The sequence below is a fragment of the Siphateles boraxobius genome, unplaced genomic scaffold (assembly GCF_051911475.1).
Source record: "Siphateles boraxobius isolate OS27281-9 unplaced genomic scaffold, OSU_SipBor_1 9, whole genome shotgun sequence".
NCBI lineage: Eukaryota > Metazoa > Chordata > Actinopteri > Cypriniformes > Leuciscidae > Siphateles > Siphateles boraxobius.
Window position 1 is genome coordinate 1,982,196 of NW_027509219.1, and position 15,811 is coordinate 1,998,006.

The 15,811-nt window shown below is 41.6% G+C and overlaps 1 protein-coding gene across 1 annotated transcript in view; it reads left to right on the forward strand.

Moving 5' to 3' along the window:
- disp3 (dispatched RND transporter family member 3) overlaps positions 1–15,811 on the forward strand; it is a 78,742-nt gene that overhangs the window by 41,618 nt on the left and 21,313 nt on the right. Inside the window, exons 14-16 of the mRNA XM_077223673.1 lie at positions 2,050–2,225; positions 3,631–3,757; positions 3,838–3,983. Of these exons, the coding sequence (XP_077079788.1) occupies positions 2,050–2,225; positions 3,631–3,757; positions 3,838–3,983 (449 nt within the window). The remainder of the gene's footprint in view (positions 1–2,049; positions 2,226–3,630; positions 3,758–3,837; positions 3,984–15,811) is intronic.

Below are 15,811 nucleotides of genomic sequence, written 5' to 3' on the forward strand. Positions count from 1 at the left end.
GGCCGACACTATGTTGCTGTCTGGGGGACGAATGAGTAATAAAGAGTGGGACCTGCTTGATGTTACAAAGAGTTATTAAAAGTGCAATTTTCCGCAAAAGAGAACTTGTATTCAGTATTTGCACCAGTGGCGGCTGGTCAATAGAGGGCTCTGTGGCGCCGCTCCCATCAACATTCCAGAAATATACATGTATACAAAAAGTATATAAAAATGAAATAAAAATAAAATAAAAAAATAGTTTACTCATACGATGTGCACGCTGGTAGTAAGAGCCTCAGCATTTAATAAAAACTGGCTTTAATCGGTTAACTATTTTCTATGTTTTTCAATATTTTTCATGCGGTTTCATGGGCGAGGGACGCGGGACAAATGGATGTCTGAGTCCTTAAATTTTCAGCAGCATGTGACCTGAAGTTGGTCTCTAATTGGTTTCTTAAAGATTCTCCTCTGGGCGCAGGTCGCTCCGTCCTTGGTGAATCAGAATTTGATACATGTTATTTTATGGTAAATGGACTGCATTTATATAGCGCTTTCACAAACCCAATGGCCACCAACGCGCTTTACATATTGCCTCACATTCACGCACTCATTCACATACCGACGGCGGTGTCAGCCATGCAAGGCGCCATCCAGCTTGTCGGGAGCAGGTGGGGTTAGGTGCCTTGCTCATGGACACATCGACACTTGGTCAGGTGGGATCGAACCACCAACCTTTCGGTTTGTTGACAACCTACATGAACCACTTAGCCACTGCTGCGAGTTCGCAGGCGACTCCGCAAAAACCTTGTTAGGCTGATCACTTTCGTAGAGATAATGGCAGCAGTTAAACCAAATTCTGTCATTGATTTACAAAAAAAACCTTTCACAAGGCGTTCGCTGGAAGAAGAAAAAAAAAGGTTAAAGGATCTCGGACCAGACCAATATGATTTACAAATCCGGCAGCAGCAAGTGACAGAGGACGAGCTTCACCCGCGCGTGTTATGAGAAACGTGTCGGCACTGAAGTTTTGTGGACAATAACGGGGGTAAGAGACCTTAAACAGCTATCTGAAATTTATTTGTATTTATTTTCTCCCCACCCCCCAAAAAATAATTATCACCAGCCGCCAGTGATTTGCACACTCACTGACAGGCAGCTTTCTGGGCACAGCTAAGTGGTCAAATACTCAGTGCACCTCAACAGCGTAGGAGAATGACTTGGAAGAGAAGAGAATGTTGAATAATGTAGTTGTTTTGGAGGGATTTGCGAACAAAAAGTATTCTTGTCACTTCATAATTTTAAGGTTGAACCTCTGGAGTCACATGGACTATTTTAACGATGTCTTTACTACCTTTCTGGGCCTTAAGAGTTGCAATGATGTTGCTGTCAATGGAGGCACTGAAAGCTCTCAGATTTCATCAAAAAGATCTTCATTTGTGTTCCGAAGATGAACGAAGGTCTAACAGGTTTGGAACAACATTAGGGTGGGTAATTAATGACAGCATTTTCATTTTTGGGTGAACTATCCCTTTATGGCCAACTTGAGGGGGTCAAAAAAGCACTAAAGTTCAACTAATTACATTTAATATAATGTTTAACTAAAATACATTTGAATTTCATTGTAATTAACTTGCAATCAAGTGTCCGAAAGCATTACATTCAGTTTGCAATGTATATATTCTTTTAAAGTATATTATTTCTGCATTAAAAAACTATTTTTAAAAGTATGCTAAAGTGTACTTCTTTTTTACAAGGGTCTACACATGAGTGACCTTGTAAGTACAGTTACTTAAAAATATCTACAACTGAGATCTGTTTTATGTGAGCAATGGGTAGTTGATAAATAATTTAAAATGTACTGTCTTTCTTGAAAAAATATTGGGTTCTCAAAAAAAGAAAAGTATGTGGCTATGACTGAATCAATATTCCTATGATATGCCCAAAGCAGGAGATGCCGGATACATTTCTTTTATGACAATCTGAAAGTTGTTCTTTCTTTGCAAGTATCAGATGCATCTTCAAGTATTCAAGTATCAGATATTCTTCTATATGTGATCTATATGTGATCAGCTCCTAGCCAGATGAAGATCTCCAGGACGTCAGGCTTTAACCCCTGCAGTGCAGGAGAATGTGGGAAACCAGCAGTGCGCCCTCTAGTGGACACCGGAGCCATGGTGTTTGTGGTGTTCGGCATACTGGGGGTCAACCGCACTCAGCGCTCAGACAACCATGTTATTGGAGACCTGGTAAGACAGAATACATTCACATTTATTCATTTAGCAGACGCTTTAATCCCAAGCGACTTACAAATGAGAACAATAGAAGCAGTTAAACTAACAATAGGACAACAATATGCAAGTGCTATGACCCTTCCCAGTTTAATCTAATGCAGTACGTGTACTTATTATTATTGTTTTATTAAGATAATATAAAAGAAAGAAAAAGATGCATCAAAAATGGCTAGTAACTTAGGGGAGAATCATAGTAACTGCGTTCCAATTTACATACACTTGCTAAATAGTTTGATTAGTTTGTCCCAAATCATATAAAAAGTATGAATCTGTGCATGCTTTGAAACATTTCTCTCAACTCCCATTACTTTGAATACCAATGAATGAAAGGCACCAAAAACTGCTTCTTATTGTATATCATGATCAATGTCACAAATTTACTCTAGAAAGTGATCTAGAACCTTAACCCTATAAAGCCTACTCTATATTGTATTTGATGCACAGATTTCTAAGATGTCTGAATTATGAACCTGATCATAGCTTTGCTGAATAACATGTTGTACACAATCTACTACCTTCTGTCGTCTGATTGATAGTTTAGACTATTTTAGAAAGTAAAAGGCCTTTTAGTATAATTGTAAAAACTTCCCACTTTAGCTCGTGGTTCACGATTCTTTTTTCTGTGAAATCTTTACTGATTTTTCTAATGGAAATGTAAGAATAACTTTTATATTGTTAGTAATATTTCAATATGAACACTTACTGAAGCAACTTAGGTTTAGTTGTTTATCCATCCATCTTTTTTTGTGGAAAAATCATGTTAAAATATGAATATCAAATATGATACATCAGACTTTTGAGGACCATTTATTAGTTAATCTCTCACTCTCAGACATCATTATATTAAATTGCATTATGTTTTAAAACTACAGAGCTTTGATCATAAAACTAAGCATTTAAATATCATCTTACTAAGACATATTATTGGGAGCTACAGAGTGATACATTTAGTATAAGTCCTATTCTATTATTGATTTACATTACAAGCTATCAGAATTTCATCTTCCTTTTTGGCCATATAAATATCAGCAACTGCACCAAATTGAATATTTGACTTAGTTTGAGCTTCATATTCTCACTATATCATACTATATAAGCCATAAAAGACTGATGTATCAAATGATATTTGGTCTAAAAATTCATTAAATGTTTATATTAAAAAAATAGGACTTTTATTTCATATGTCAGGATTTACAGGGTTATTTTTTTATTGTTTTAGATTATTTTCAGGTTTGAATGGAAAACCCCCTGATTTTTAATGTCGTCTCAGTCTGTGCATTGTATATTGATTTTTTTTTTCCTTTGAAGCTGATTTATGAATTATTAATTGAGTGATTATTGACGTTCCTCCCCCTCAAAGGGTAGTGTGATCTATGATCCAGACTTTGATGTTTTTAATGAGATCGGACACTTGTGCAAGCTGTGCAAAGCCATCAGTGCCAATGCCAAGCTGGTGAAGCCTGGTGGAGCTCAGTGTTTGCCATCAGGTGAGGGAGAATCATCCACGAGTTCTTCTCATATACCCTTTCAGTCGGTCACAGTTTTACCACGTCCAATTTTCTTTCAGGAAACAGCCTCACATCCATTCTGCCCTTACTTCACCCGGAGTGCCACTCTCTACCCGAGCCTAACCTCTTGCCTGGCCAGCTATCCCATGGTGCAGTGGGCATGCAGGGCGGGAGAGTGCACTGGATCTCTATGGCTTTTGAATCAGTGAGTTTACTACTGCATTTCAATAGTTCACACAAAAATGTTGTGGAGTCATTTTATGGTGCATTTTCCCCTTTTAGAGAGTGTGACAGCCAGTGTTGGGGAGAGTTATTTTTAAAGGGTACAACAAAGTACATAACTTTTTTATTGAAAGTAATGTTATGTTACTTTTGTGTTACTTTTTCTCACTTGGACTCGCTCGCTCGCTTCCAGGTCTTTGCATTGGTAATTAATTTTAACACAGTAATGTATTCAACAACATAGTCTGTATAACATACACCTTGATTTTCTTTTAAAAACACATTTACAATATTATTATATTCTGACCAGTTAGAATATTCCCTGACCACTACAGCTTCACCATTAAAAATATCTCTTAAAATCCCTCTGTGGTTAACAATTTTTTAATGTTGTTTATATGTCTATGTGGTGGTTTTAATATGCTTTAAGACAAACCATGTGCAAATTCATAAGTCAAAATACCATTGCTGAATATTTTCTCCTTAAAACTGCAGTGAACCAAAGACAGTGTCAAAAACACGGTTTGATATCGCTGGTGTTTCTGACGTCACAAACTACCCTGTAACCAATCAGATCAACATGTCGGCGGGCTTTAGCATATCATTGACAGCGAACTAGCAGGGGAGTCTCGAGAGATGCCAGGTCATTGTGTATATTTTTTTCTTGATATGGAAAATCAGGTAGATTTATAAATATTGCGGGTGTATGATGTATTTTACGAAGTTATGATGAACTATATGCCTTTCTCCACTGAATTTCTGAGTTGTTTAAAGCGTTAATAACACATTATTAGCTGTTTGATAACATAGTCAAGCAAAAGGCTAATCATATTAATTACCATTATGTGTCCGACATTGTAAAGAGCAATAACATTGTGCAGCGCTTACCACAGTAACCTACAGGCCAAGTGAATATCTGATCTGGTGTGAGTGAGTGGAGGTTGTGCTAATTAGCATATTCATGTTTCCACGTATACTACTGTATATTAAGCAAGGTTGTTACATTCAAGCTATTTTAAGCATTAAGAATTTCTTTCAAGGAAAAGTTGAAAATGTCATTTTGGTGACGAAAGAGGAGTTTTAAGGGATAAAATGATTGACTACAGGGGGACATTACAGGTTATATTACCTATACCTTCTGTGCAACAATTGAATGTCATGCTGTGTTTGGGATTCAAACAAATAGCATGTCCATAACATGGTACCATTTACAGACAGAGAGCTGAAGAGTAATATTCAGAGAAAAAAACTTGTTTTTAAGAGATTTTTGAAGGAGAGAAGAGAGGATGCTTGACAGATGTCTTTAGGAAGAGCATTTCACAACCTGGGAGCCACTACACTGAAAGACCTGGCTCCCATAGTCACCAGACTAAACTTAAGGGTGACTAACAATCCCACACTAGAAGAGCGTAAGAAGCGAACAGGAGCATAAGGCTGAAGTAAATCAGATAAATATGTAGGACCAAGACGCTGGACCAAGGTTATGAAGAGTTTTGTAAGTGAGAATTAGTTTATACGCAAGAAAACCGGAAGCCAATGAAGGTGACAGAGTATTGGAGTAATGTGCTCATTCTTTAATCCGTGAGCGATCAAGCGGGCTGCAGAGTTTTGAACATATTGTAATCGTTTGATATTTTTAGCTGAAAGGTCATAATGACGTGAGTTACAGTTATCTAGTTGAGATGTGACAAAGCCATGAACAACAGTTTCAGCATCCTGCTGAGTGAGAGAGGATTGAATACGAGAGAGACTGTATTACGTAGGTGGAAAAAAGCTGTCTTTACCACTTTACCAATGTGATTAATAAATGAAAGAGTGGGATCAATGAGAACTCCAAGATTTTGAACTGTCATAGAGGGCATTATCAAGTCAACATCCAATTTTATCAGTTGACCAGATAGTTTCAACTGTTGGTAGATTCAACAGAGCCGAGCAGTATTACCTCAGTTTTACCTGAGTTAAATTTAAAGTAATTTGCCTCCAGCCAAAGCTTGAGTTTAGTGATGCAAGTTGTTAATGTAGGCGGAGGAAACACTGAGGTGGGAGGTGTGCTAAAATAAATCTGAATGTCATCAGCAGTGGAATATAAAACCATAGCGTTTGATTATTTGTCCAATTGGTAACACATAAATAGTGAAAAGAAGAGGGCCCAAGACAGAACCTTGAGTTAACCTTGATTTGTGCTTCTGGTAACAAATTGTTGCCTCCCTGTCAAATAGGAGGAAAACGTCTCAGGTTACGTATGTAACCCTGGTTCCCTGATAGGGAACGAGACGCTGCGTTTGAGACGCGGTGGGAACGCTCTGCGTGATTACGTCGTGAAGCACGTGTAAAATCAGTCCAATGGAAGCCCGCTACGACATAGGTGACGTCATAGACCAGGAAACTATAAAGCAACCCTGAAATCAGACCGCGAAAGCTTCTGAAAAACCTGAAGCAAGTTGATCAGGGCATGCAGGAAGTATGGCAGGCAAACGCAGCGTCTCGTTCCCTATCAGGGAACCAGGGTTACATACGTAACCTGAGACGTTCCCTTTCAAGGGAACTCGAGCTGCGTTTGAGACGCGGTGGGAACCCTATACCCACTACGCCATAGTGACAAATGCCCGTTCTGTGTGAGGTCCTGCGCACACTAAGAAGCAAGCAACCTCGCCCCAGGAGTGGAGAGGTCAAGGTCATAAAACCTGACAAATGTATGCGGAGAGGACCATCCTGCCGCATTACACACGTCAAGAAGGGAAACTCCCGAAATTAAGGCCATTGAGGCCGCCATACTCCGAGTAGAATGGGCCCGCACAGCCATAGGTGAAGGCTGTCCGGCCGCTTCATAAGCCAATGAAATAGCCTCGACTATCCATTCACTCATAACCTGCTTAGATGCAGGGCATACTCTCTTGAGTGACCCAAAAGAAAACAAACAGTTGCTCAGATTTACGCCACAGGGCAGCTCTGTGAACGTAGGCATCTAAAGCCCGGACTGGACATAACAGGTTAAGCTGTTCCTGGTCAGGGGTATTAAAGGGTGGAGGATAAAAGGCCTGCAGCACTATTGGGCCCCCAACATTCAGTGGGACCTTAGGAATATAACCCGGCCTGGGGTAGAGAAATGCCTTCACCATACCAGGTGCAAATTCCAGACATGAAGGAGCAACCGACAAAGCATGTAAATCACCAATTCTCTTGATAGATGAGATAGCAAGGAGAAATAAAGTCTTTAGAGTGAGGAACTTTTCAGAAACCTCCTCGATGGGCTCGAAGGGAGCTAAAGCCAGACCCTCGAGTACAATGGCCAAGTCCCAAGCCGGTGCTCTAGAGTGCAGTGCAGGTCTCAACCTCAATGTACCACGGAGAAAGCGAGTAATTAAAGGGTTTCTCCCAATAGAAGTACCCCCCAGAGGGGTGTGGTAGGCAGATATAGCCGCCACGTAAACCTTTAGGGTGGAAGGAGATAACCTGGCCGAGAAACGGTCTTGCAGAAAATCAAGAATTGAACCAACAGGGCAGTTAACAGGATCTAACTGACGTTCAACACACCACGTGGTGAAAAGTTTCCATTTTAGCGCATACAGCCTTCTCGTGGAAGGAGCTCTGGATTGAAGAATGGTTTCTAAAACATCGGTCGAAAGACCGGTCTCCCTGAGCCTGGCCCCCTCAGAGGCCAGGCCCACAGTTCCCCAAACTCCGGCCGAGGGTGAAATATCGTGCCCCCGGCCTGGGACAGGAGGTCCACCCTGATTGGTATCTCCAAGGGGGAGCCGTCCAGAAGAGACACCAAGTCCGAGAACCAAACTCGGGTCGGCCAATAAGGGGCTACTAGTAGCAGACGAGCCCCTTCTCGGCGAACCCTCTCCAGAACCCCCGCAAGCAAATATATTGGGGGAAAGGCGTACAGGTGCAGCCTCGGCCACACCTGCACCATAGCATCCAGACCGAGAGGAGCTGGGTGCGTTAGAGAGAACCACATGGGACAATGGGTTGAATCTGATGATGCGAAAAGGTCTACCTGAGCACTACCGAACTTTTCCCACAGGAACTCCACCACTTCTGGGTGAAGTCTCCACTCCCCGGGCCTCAGCCCCTGTCTCGACAGAATATCTGCTCCCACATTCTGATGCCCCGGAATATATACCGCCTTGAGCGACAAGAACTTCCCCTGGGCCCATAGGAGGATCTGATGGGCCAATTTGCAAAGGTGACGTGACCTCAGACCCCCCTGATGGTTGATATAGGAGACCACCGAAGTGTTGTCTGTGCGGACCAACACGTGATGGCCTCTCAGGTCTGGCAGGAAATATTTGAGTGCTCGAAATACCACCATCAACTCCAAACGATTTATGTGCCAGGAACATTGATGGTCCTGCCACAGACCTTGCGCCGAGCGGCCACTCATGACCGCCCCCCATCCCGTGAGGGAAGCATCCGTCGAAAGCGTGACGTGTCGACAAGGAGCCCCCAACACTGGGCCCTGGGCGAGGAACCAAGGTTTCTTCCACAAGGCCAAGGCACGAAGGCATAGCCGCGTGACCTTGATCTTGCGGAACGGATTTCCCCTCGGAGAAAACCCCTTGGTCCTGAGCCACCACTGCAGGGGTCTCATGTACAGAAGGCCAAAAGTAATAACGTTGGACGCAGCTGCCATGAGACCCAACAGTCTCTGAAACTGTTTCACAGTGAGTGACTGGCCTAGTTTCACATTCTTTGCGGCTGTGAGAATCGCAGAAATACGAGCAGGAGACAGGCGTGCCTGCATTGTGGTCGAATCCCAAATTACACCTAGAAAAGTGGTCCTCTGAGCAGGGAGGAGCACACTCTTTTTGGTGTTTAGCCGCAACCCCAAACTCTTTATGTTGGACAGAACAACATCTCGATGCTGAACTGCCATCTGCTCTGACTGAGCTAAAATCAACCAATCGTCGATGTAATTTAATACGCGGATGCCCTGGAGTCTCAACGGAGCCAGAGCTGCATCCACGCATTTTGTAAAAGTGCGGGGAGATAAACCTAGGCCAAATGGAAGAACCCGAAATTGGTATGCTTCGCCCCCGAAAGCGAACCTCAGGAAGCTCCTGTGATGAGGATGGATAGATACATGGAAGTACGCGTCCTTCAAGTCTATTGTGACAAACCAGTCCTCGGACTGAATCTGTGATACAATCTATTTGAGTGTAAGCATTCTGAACTTGAGTTTCTGAACCCTGCTGTTTAACTGGCGCAGATCTAGAATAGGACGCAGCCCTCCATCCTTCTTTGGAACAATGAAGTAACGGCTGTAAAACCCTGACTCTCTGCTGGGAGGAGAAACCCTTTCTATAGCTCCCTTTCGAAGAAGTGTCAGTACTTCTTGCTCCATTACCAGAGCCTGCTGTGAGTCCACCACCGTGGGGAGGACTCCTTGAAATCTGGGCGGACGAGAACCGAACTGAATTCTGTAACCCTTTTCTATTATGTGCAGGACCCATAGAGAAATATTTGGCAGAAGTTTCCACGCTGCCAGAAATTCCGATAAGGGAACCAGTCTCTCGAGACTGGCCTCTGGATTTGATTGAACAATCATTTCGGCGCCCTGAAGCGGCGAATCGGCAGGGAACAACCGAACCGACCGTTCTACAACCCTCCTCGGAGGATTGCACGGGGACGCTGACACCTCGGTGCCCTGAAGCGGCGAACCGGCAGGGAACACCCGAACTGACAGCGCTGCGACCCTCCTCAGAGAGTCGCACCCCAGTGGGAGCCGAGGAGAAACGATTTCTCAAAACCGTCCCTCCTTTTATTTTTTCGACAGGACTTCTTGTCTAAGCTTTATTAGAGATGACGACAGTCCTCTTTTTATTTAGATCTTGCCTACCTCTAACAGCTTAGTTCCTACGACCCTCCTCGGAGGATCGTAGGAAAAAGCAGGCACCTCGGCACCCTGAAACGGCGAACCGGCAGGGAGACCGAACTGACTGCTCTACGACCCTCCTCGGAGGATCGTATGGGGACGCTGACACCTCGGTGCCCTGAACGGCAAACCGGCAGGGAACAACCGAACTGGCAGCGCTGCGACCCTCCTCAGAGAGTCGCACCCCAGAGGGTGCCGAGGAGAAACGATTTCTCAAAACCGTCCCTACCCCGGAGGGGACCACCCTTAGAAGCCTGACAGCCTCAGCATCAGGTCTTCTTCTTTGCACTCTATGCCAGTTTAAGGAACATAGATTGGTGAAGAAGAAACCTCTGGAACGCCGCTGAAAGGTTTAGTTTTCTTGAAAGCGGAGCGTCCAGAAGAACAGACATTTTTATCTTTCTTTTTCTTTATTTTTATATCAGAAAAACGTATATATATATATATTCTCGAATATATTCTCGAATAGAGTCAATGCTGACATCCTCACATTCATCTATGTCCTTAAAACTTTACCCACCAGTACTGCCTTATAAAATTTATTTATTATTAAAGATGGTTGGTGGGTAACGTCGGGGTTAAAAATGATGACGCCGACTCGGGAGAGAGAAAGCTCGCAAGCGTCACTATAATCCAAGGCACTGTCATACCATGATACTTAATACCCATAACATTTCTCTAGTTAAGACGTTTGGGTATTAAACACATAAAATAGAAACCGGTTTATTCCAAAAACCAGTAGTCCCCGACGAGGAGGCTGAGATACAGAGTTTTCCTGTTTTTTTAGATACATTTCATCTAATAAACTCTTTTTATTTTCACTCTCATAATGTTCAGCTGTCCAGTAAATATTTAACTAGCAACAGGATTAGAAAAACCTCCTTTAAAAAGCTCATCTTTACTCAACAGAGTTATGAGCTGCCCATTTATTGAAAAATCAAACATCTGCCTTTTTCTTAATACTTTTATTTGTTTTGTTCACTTTTTCTTAACAAAACACTAACGATACCAATTCCTCGGAACTGGAAATCGCAGCACACTGGATCTGCAGGTGAAAGCTAAGATAGGGCGGAGCCCGTCCCAACCCACGCTGTCAGATCCGTTTGCGAACCCCAAAATGCGAGTCGCCGCCGTGTCTAGGCAACAGCGGGACCCGCGCGGGTAGCGCGAACCGAACCATTCTCTTCAAAGAACGATCGGCGAGAGCGGAGCGTCTTCATAGATAGACTCATACAATGCACACAATCAGCCCCCTCGAGGACTGACTGGGCATGCTCCACTCCCAAACAAGCAACACAAAGCTGATGTGTGTCCCCACCCGTAATATAACGAGGGCAGGGAACAACACACCGTCTATAATCTTGCTTGCTCGCCATAATAATGATAGATTGGGCTTGACAGACAACAATAAATAGACAAGGACAGATATACAGAGAGCGCTTGCTGAAGGTACAGAAGCTGTCGCGGTCTGATTTCAGGGTTGCTTTATAGTTTCCTGGTCTATGACGTCACCTATGTCGTAGCGGGCTTCCATTGGACTGATTTTACACGTGCTTCACGACGTAATCACGCAGAGCGTCTAAAACGCAGCTCGAGTTCCCTTGAAAGGGAACCAGTCAAAGGCTGTGCCAGTAATTCCAATTGCTGATCAAACTGCAATAAGAGCTTCCCTATACTGCTGAATGAGTTCAGTATATGTCAAGGAGTGAACAATAAGGCCAGTTTTCTTATAAAACCTTTCTAGATGGCATCCCTTGGTTTTCATTTCCCTATAGCTCAGTGTTGAGGATAAGTGCAAGAGGATGGAACATATCTAGATTTTAAGGGAGCATATTGATTCAAAGTAGTAGAAATACTTTCATCATAGACATTAAGAATATATTCTGCACTGGGAAGACTGACACAGGCAGAAAGTATTATAAGTATATAGTATTAAATATCATTTTAGGAAGATGGTAGACCATTGTTATAAGCAGGGGAGAGTGACCCGTGATTTTAAATGCCAAATATTCAAAGGATTTCACATCATGAAAAGCAGACAGCTCAATATGAAGAATCTGGCGATAGACCACCGCCAGGCCCTCACCCCTACCTCTAATTCGGGGCTTAGTCAAAATACTGAAACCAGGATGAGAGCGCAAATTGAGTTCAACAAAGTCATTTAATGTTTGCCAGGCTTCTGTGAGCATCAGCATATCACAGTTATTATCAGAAATTAGGTCCCGGAGAACCAGTTAATCAACGAGTGTTGAGTAGGGCAGAATTCCCACACTGCTGGACACTCTTGTTAAGCACAGAGTCATTTCTGATCTTTTCTAGTGGCCTTAGAGAGGATAAGGATAAGAGAGGCTCTGCGATGTATGTACATAGAAGATGACTTCTGTGTGCTTAATCTGTTAGACCAGATAGAGGGAATAGAAGCAGGCGAAGTGCAGTTCTTTTTAATAAATACAATAGAACGTGTATTTCCATTCTAGGAAAGGTGGTCATGAGTAATTTAAAAAGCTTTATAATTTATTTTGGTGCAGGACAATGTTTTCTTCTTTTCGTCTGTCTTTTTAGTTATTGGCTGTTTTAGATCACGCTTGACTTTCTCCATAGTGTTTTAAAGGGGTGGTAAAACATGATTTCACTTTTCTAACTTTAGTTAGTGTGTAATGTTGCTGTTTGAGCATAAACAACATCTGCAAAGTTACAGCGCTCAAAGTTCAAAGCAAACGGAGATATTTGCTTTTAAAGAAATCAATTTCTAAGGACTACAGCAAAAACAGCCGGTTTTGGACTACACGACATTCCTCCAGGGTTGCTGACATCAGCAAACCCCAATAAACCCCTCCTCCGAGAATACGAATTATTCTAGAGAGTTATTGTGGTATAGGAGTGTTGTTGCCGCCGCAATGTCGTCGAAACGCTGTTATTCGCTCTCTATGCTGCAATTTTTACGGAGGAAAGCTTCCACAATCTTGGCGAGTTCAATGCAGGATTCGCACAACGGCTTGTGCTGAAAGATGGAGCAGTTCCTATAAGAACAGAAGCTGTTACGGGCCACAATCTGTAACGTTAAGTATGATTTATTTTTCGTCGATGTGTTTTCCTGTAATAGTTCGTATTGTTAATTGTACGTTGTAGCAAGGAAGTACATAAATGAAAATGCTGTTTGGCTCTGCAAACCAGTTTGTTAAATGCTCATTCATACTTAATGTTATCCGACAAACACGTTACAAACTTTTTTTAAATCTCAACAGCTAACTTGGAATCAGTGTAAATTATTCTTTGATTAGAGCTTTTATGTATTGTTTATCACTTGTTTATCTACAGGCATGCTAAACATGGTTCTGTGTTTGATTTGGCCACTGTAGTAAATCCAATGTTTAGTGTTCGTTTTGGGTTAATAGTTCTGCCGACTATTAGATATTTGTCTACAATCGTTCTAAAAATACAAAAGTAACCGTGCCATACAGTTAGTAACGATCACTAGATCCGCAGTCTTTACTCAAAAAAAAAACCCTTTGAGGACTGTGGTATAGTTTGTTAGAACGATTATATGAAATTCTTGTTTATGAAGCTTATTTTTTTGTAATACTATAATAATTAGTACAATTAAATAACAGCGTTTCTAAAAGGTAATGAGACAACAAAAAACAAACCTTTCTGAAACGTCGTTTAACAGCCGTTCTTGAACAGGTTCTGCTCGATCATCTTCACTAAAATTCTCTGGGTCTGATTCGGGTATGGTTTTATTGACGCCATCGTTTATAATCGATCAATCTGAGCCCATTGCGTATTTTTGAGGGACTGGCTTCATAGAACCCGGAAACCATCAGACCGGGACGCAATATTTTTTTTCACAAGATGGTATGGGAAGACTCATGACTATTCATTAGGGAACTCATCCCTGATTGGTCTTAACCCCAGTGACTGGTAGGTTTAGGGGCGGGGTTAGGGGTAGGTCATCAGACCCCCAGTGACGGGTAGGTTTAGGGGCGGGGTTAGGGGGTAGGTCATCAGACCAATCAGGCATGAGTTCCCTAATGAATATTCATGAGTCTTCCCCTACCATCCTGTGAAAAAAAATATCGCCGGACAGAGCAGTGTAAATAAAGTGTAAAGTGTAAAATAATGCAATTTTTTAAAAACGAAGCATGAACACATGTTACAGTGCACCCCACAAACACAATCAAGCCTTTGAAAAAATGTTTTACACCCCCTTTAAAGTGGTATATTCTCAATAGAATAAAAATCGGTCACAGATTTGATCATCAGCGCCGCTATAGAAACGGCACATGCAAATCTTATCGCACTTTTGGAGCCGCTGGTGATTCGTGCTCCACTCATGCAAAACTAAACAAGTGGGCTTCAGTCATATTGCGCAGATAATTGGTCCTTTCAGTTCGACTTATAAAAGCTCAGGAGTAGCGCTGTATACAATTAATTAAAGGGATAGTTCACCCAAAAATGAAAATTCTGTCAGTATTTACTCACCCTCATGTTGTTCCAACCCCGTAAGACCTTCGTTCATCTTCGGAACTCGAATTAAGATATTTTTGATTAAATCCATGAGGTCCTCGCTGCAGCCTGTAGCACGATGACGTAGCTGGATGGTTCAGTACGACATGGACGCTGTTCCGCGCATGCGCGGTGGTGTGTTTGGTGACGTTAACGTATGCATACGCACTACTAGAGAGGGACGTGCTTTGATCTTCCAAGAAAAATTATGTAATAATTAACGACAGTGATTGTATATTTCATCTTTGGAATCTTTATTTACTGATTTGTTGCTTCAGCATGTAGTCGTGTGTAACGTTAGTGTTATGCATCGAAACGTGAAACGTGTTTAGCTGATATGACTTTTAAGATAATCACAGCGATTCTCATTTTAATCTTCTACTTCAGAACATAATACCATATGGACAGACTGCAGGGCTAATCTAAAATTAACATGATTCTGCTCGGCTAATGATTACTTATTTGTTATTGCATTGTTCTAGATGAATGTCTTTAAAAAGAGCAGTTGTCCTGTAATTTCAAGGTGCAAACGGTTCTGTAACCTGTATCACTGTCCTTTTTGTGAGACGTACAAAACCACATCACAACTGTCCATTGATAGCCATGTATAAATATAAATGGTCACTTTAGTGACAAGCGCTTGATCTGACTGCTGTGTGATCACTGATCAGTTTGTATATGAAACTTAAAATCATTTTTTTTATGTACGTAGGCTACATGTCACTTGCCATAAATGGTGACTTTAGTGACAAGCGCTTGATCTGACTGCTGTAACCAGTTTGTATATGAAACTTAAAAATTTTTTTTTTTTTTTTTTTTATGTACGTACATGTCCTGCAGACACTGAAATAAAATAGCCTATATATATATATATATATATATATATATATATATATATATATATATATATATATATACTTGTGGTGACAACATGCTATTAATCCATCAAATTTAGTTTTAAAATCATGTGATTTAAATTGTTGTAAAATTAACTATTTTGCATGTATGTAGAGAGAAACTATAATCATTTTTATGTAAATAATTATTCATCAATAATTACTTATTACTATTTATCAGTACTATTACTACACAGGTTAGAACATTATCTCAATACAATATTGAGCATACATGTCACTTAAGATCAGCGCATGCGCATTATATGTCTATGACGTCGCCCAAATACACCACCATCCAGTACGTATTGGACCATCCAGCTATACGTCATCGTGCTACAGCCTGCAGCGAGGGGTGTCTCATTAAATCTGAGAGCTGGATCACTCCTCCATACTAGTCCATAGGCTTCTTCAGGGATTGAACTTGCCGGCCTCGAAAAGGTATTAAAGACATCGTTAAAATAGTCCAAGTGACTACAGTGGCTAAATTTTTAGTTTATCAAATGACGAGAATACTTTTTGTGCGCAAAA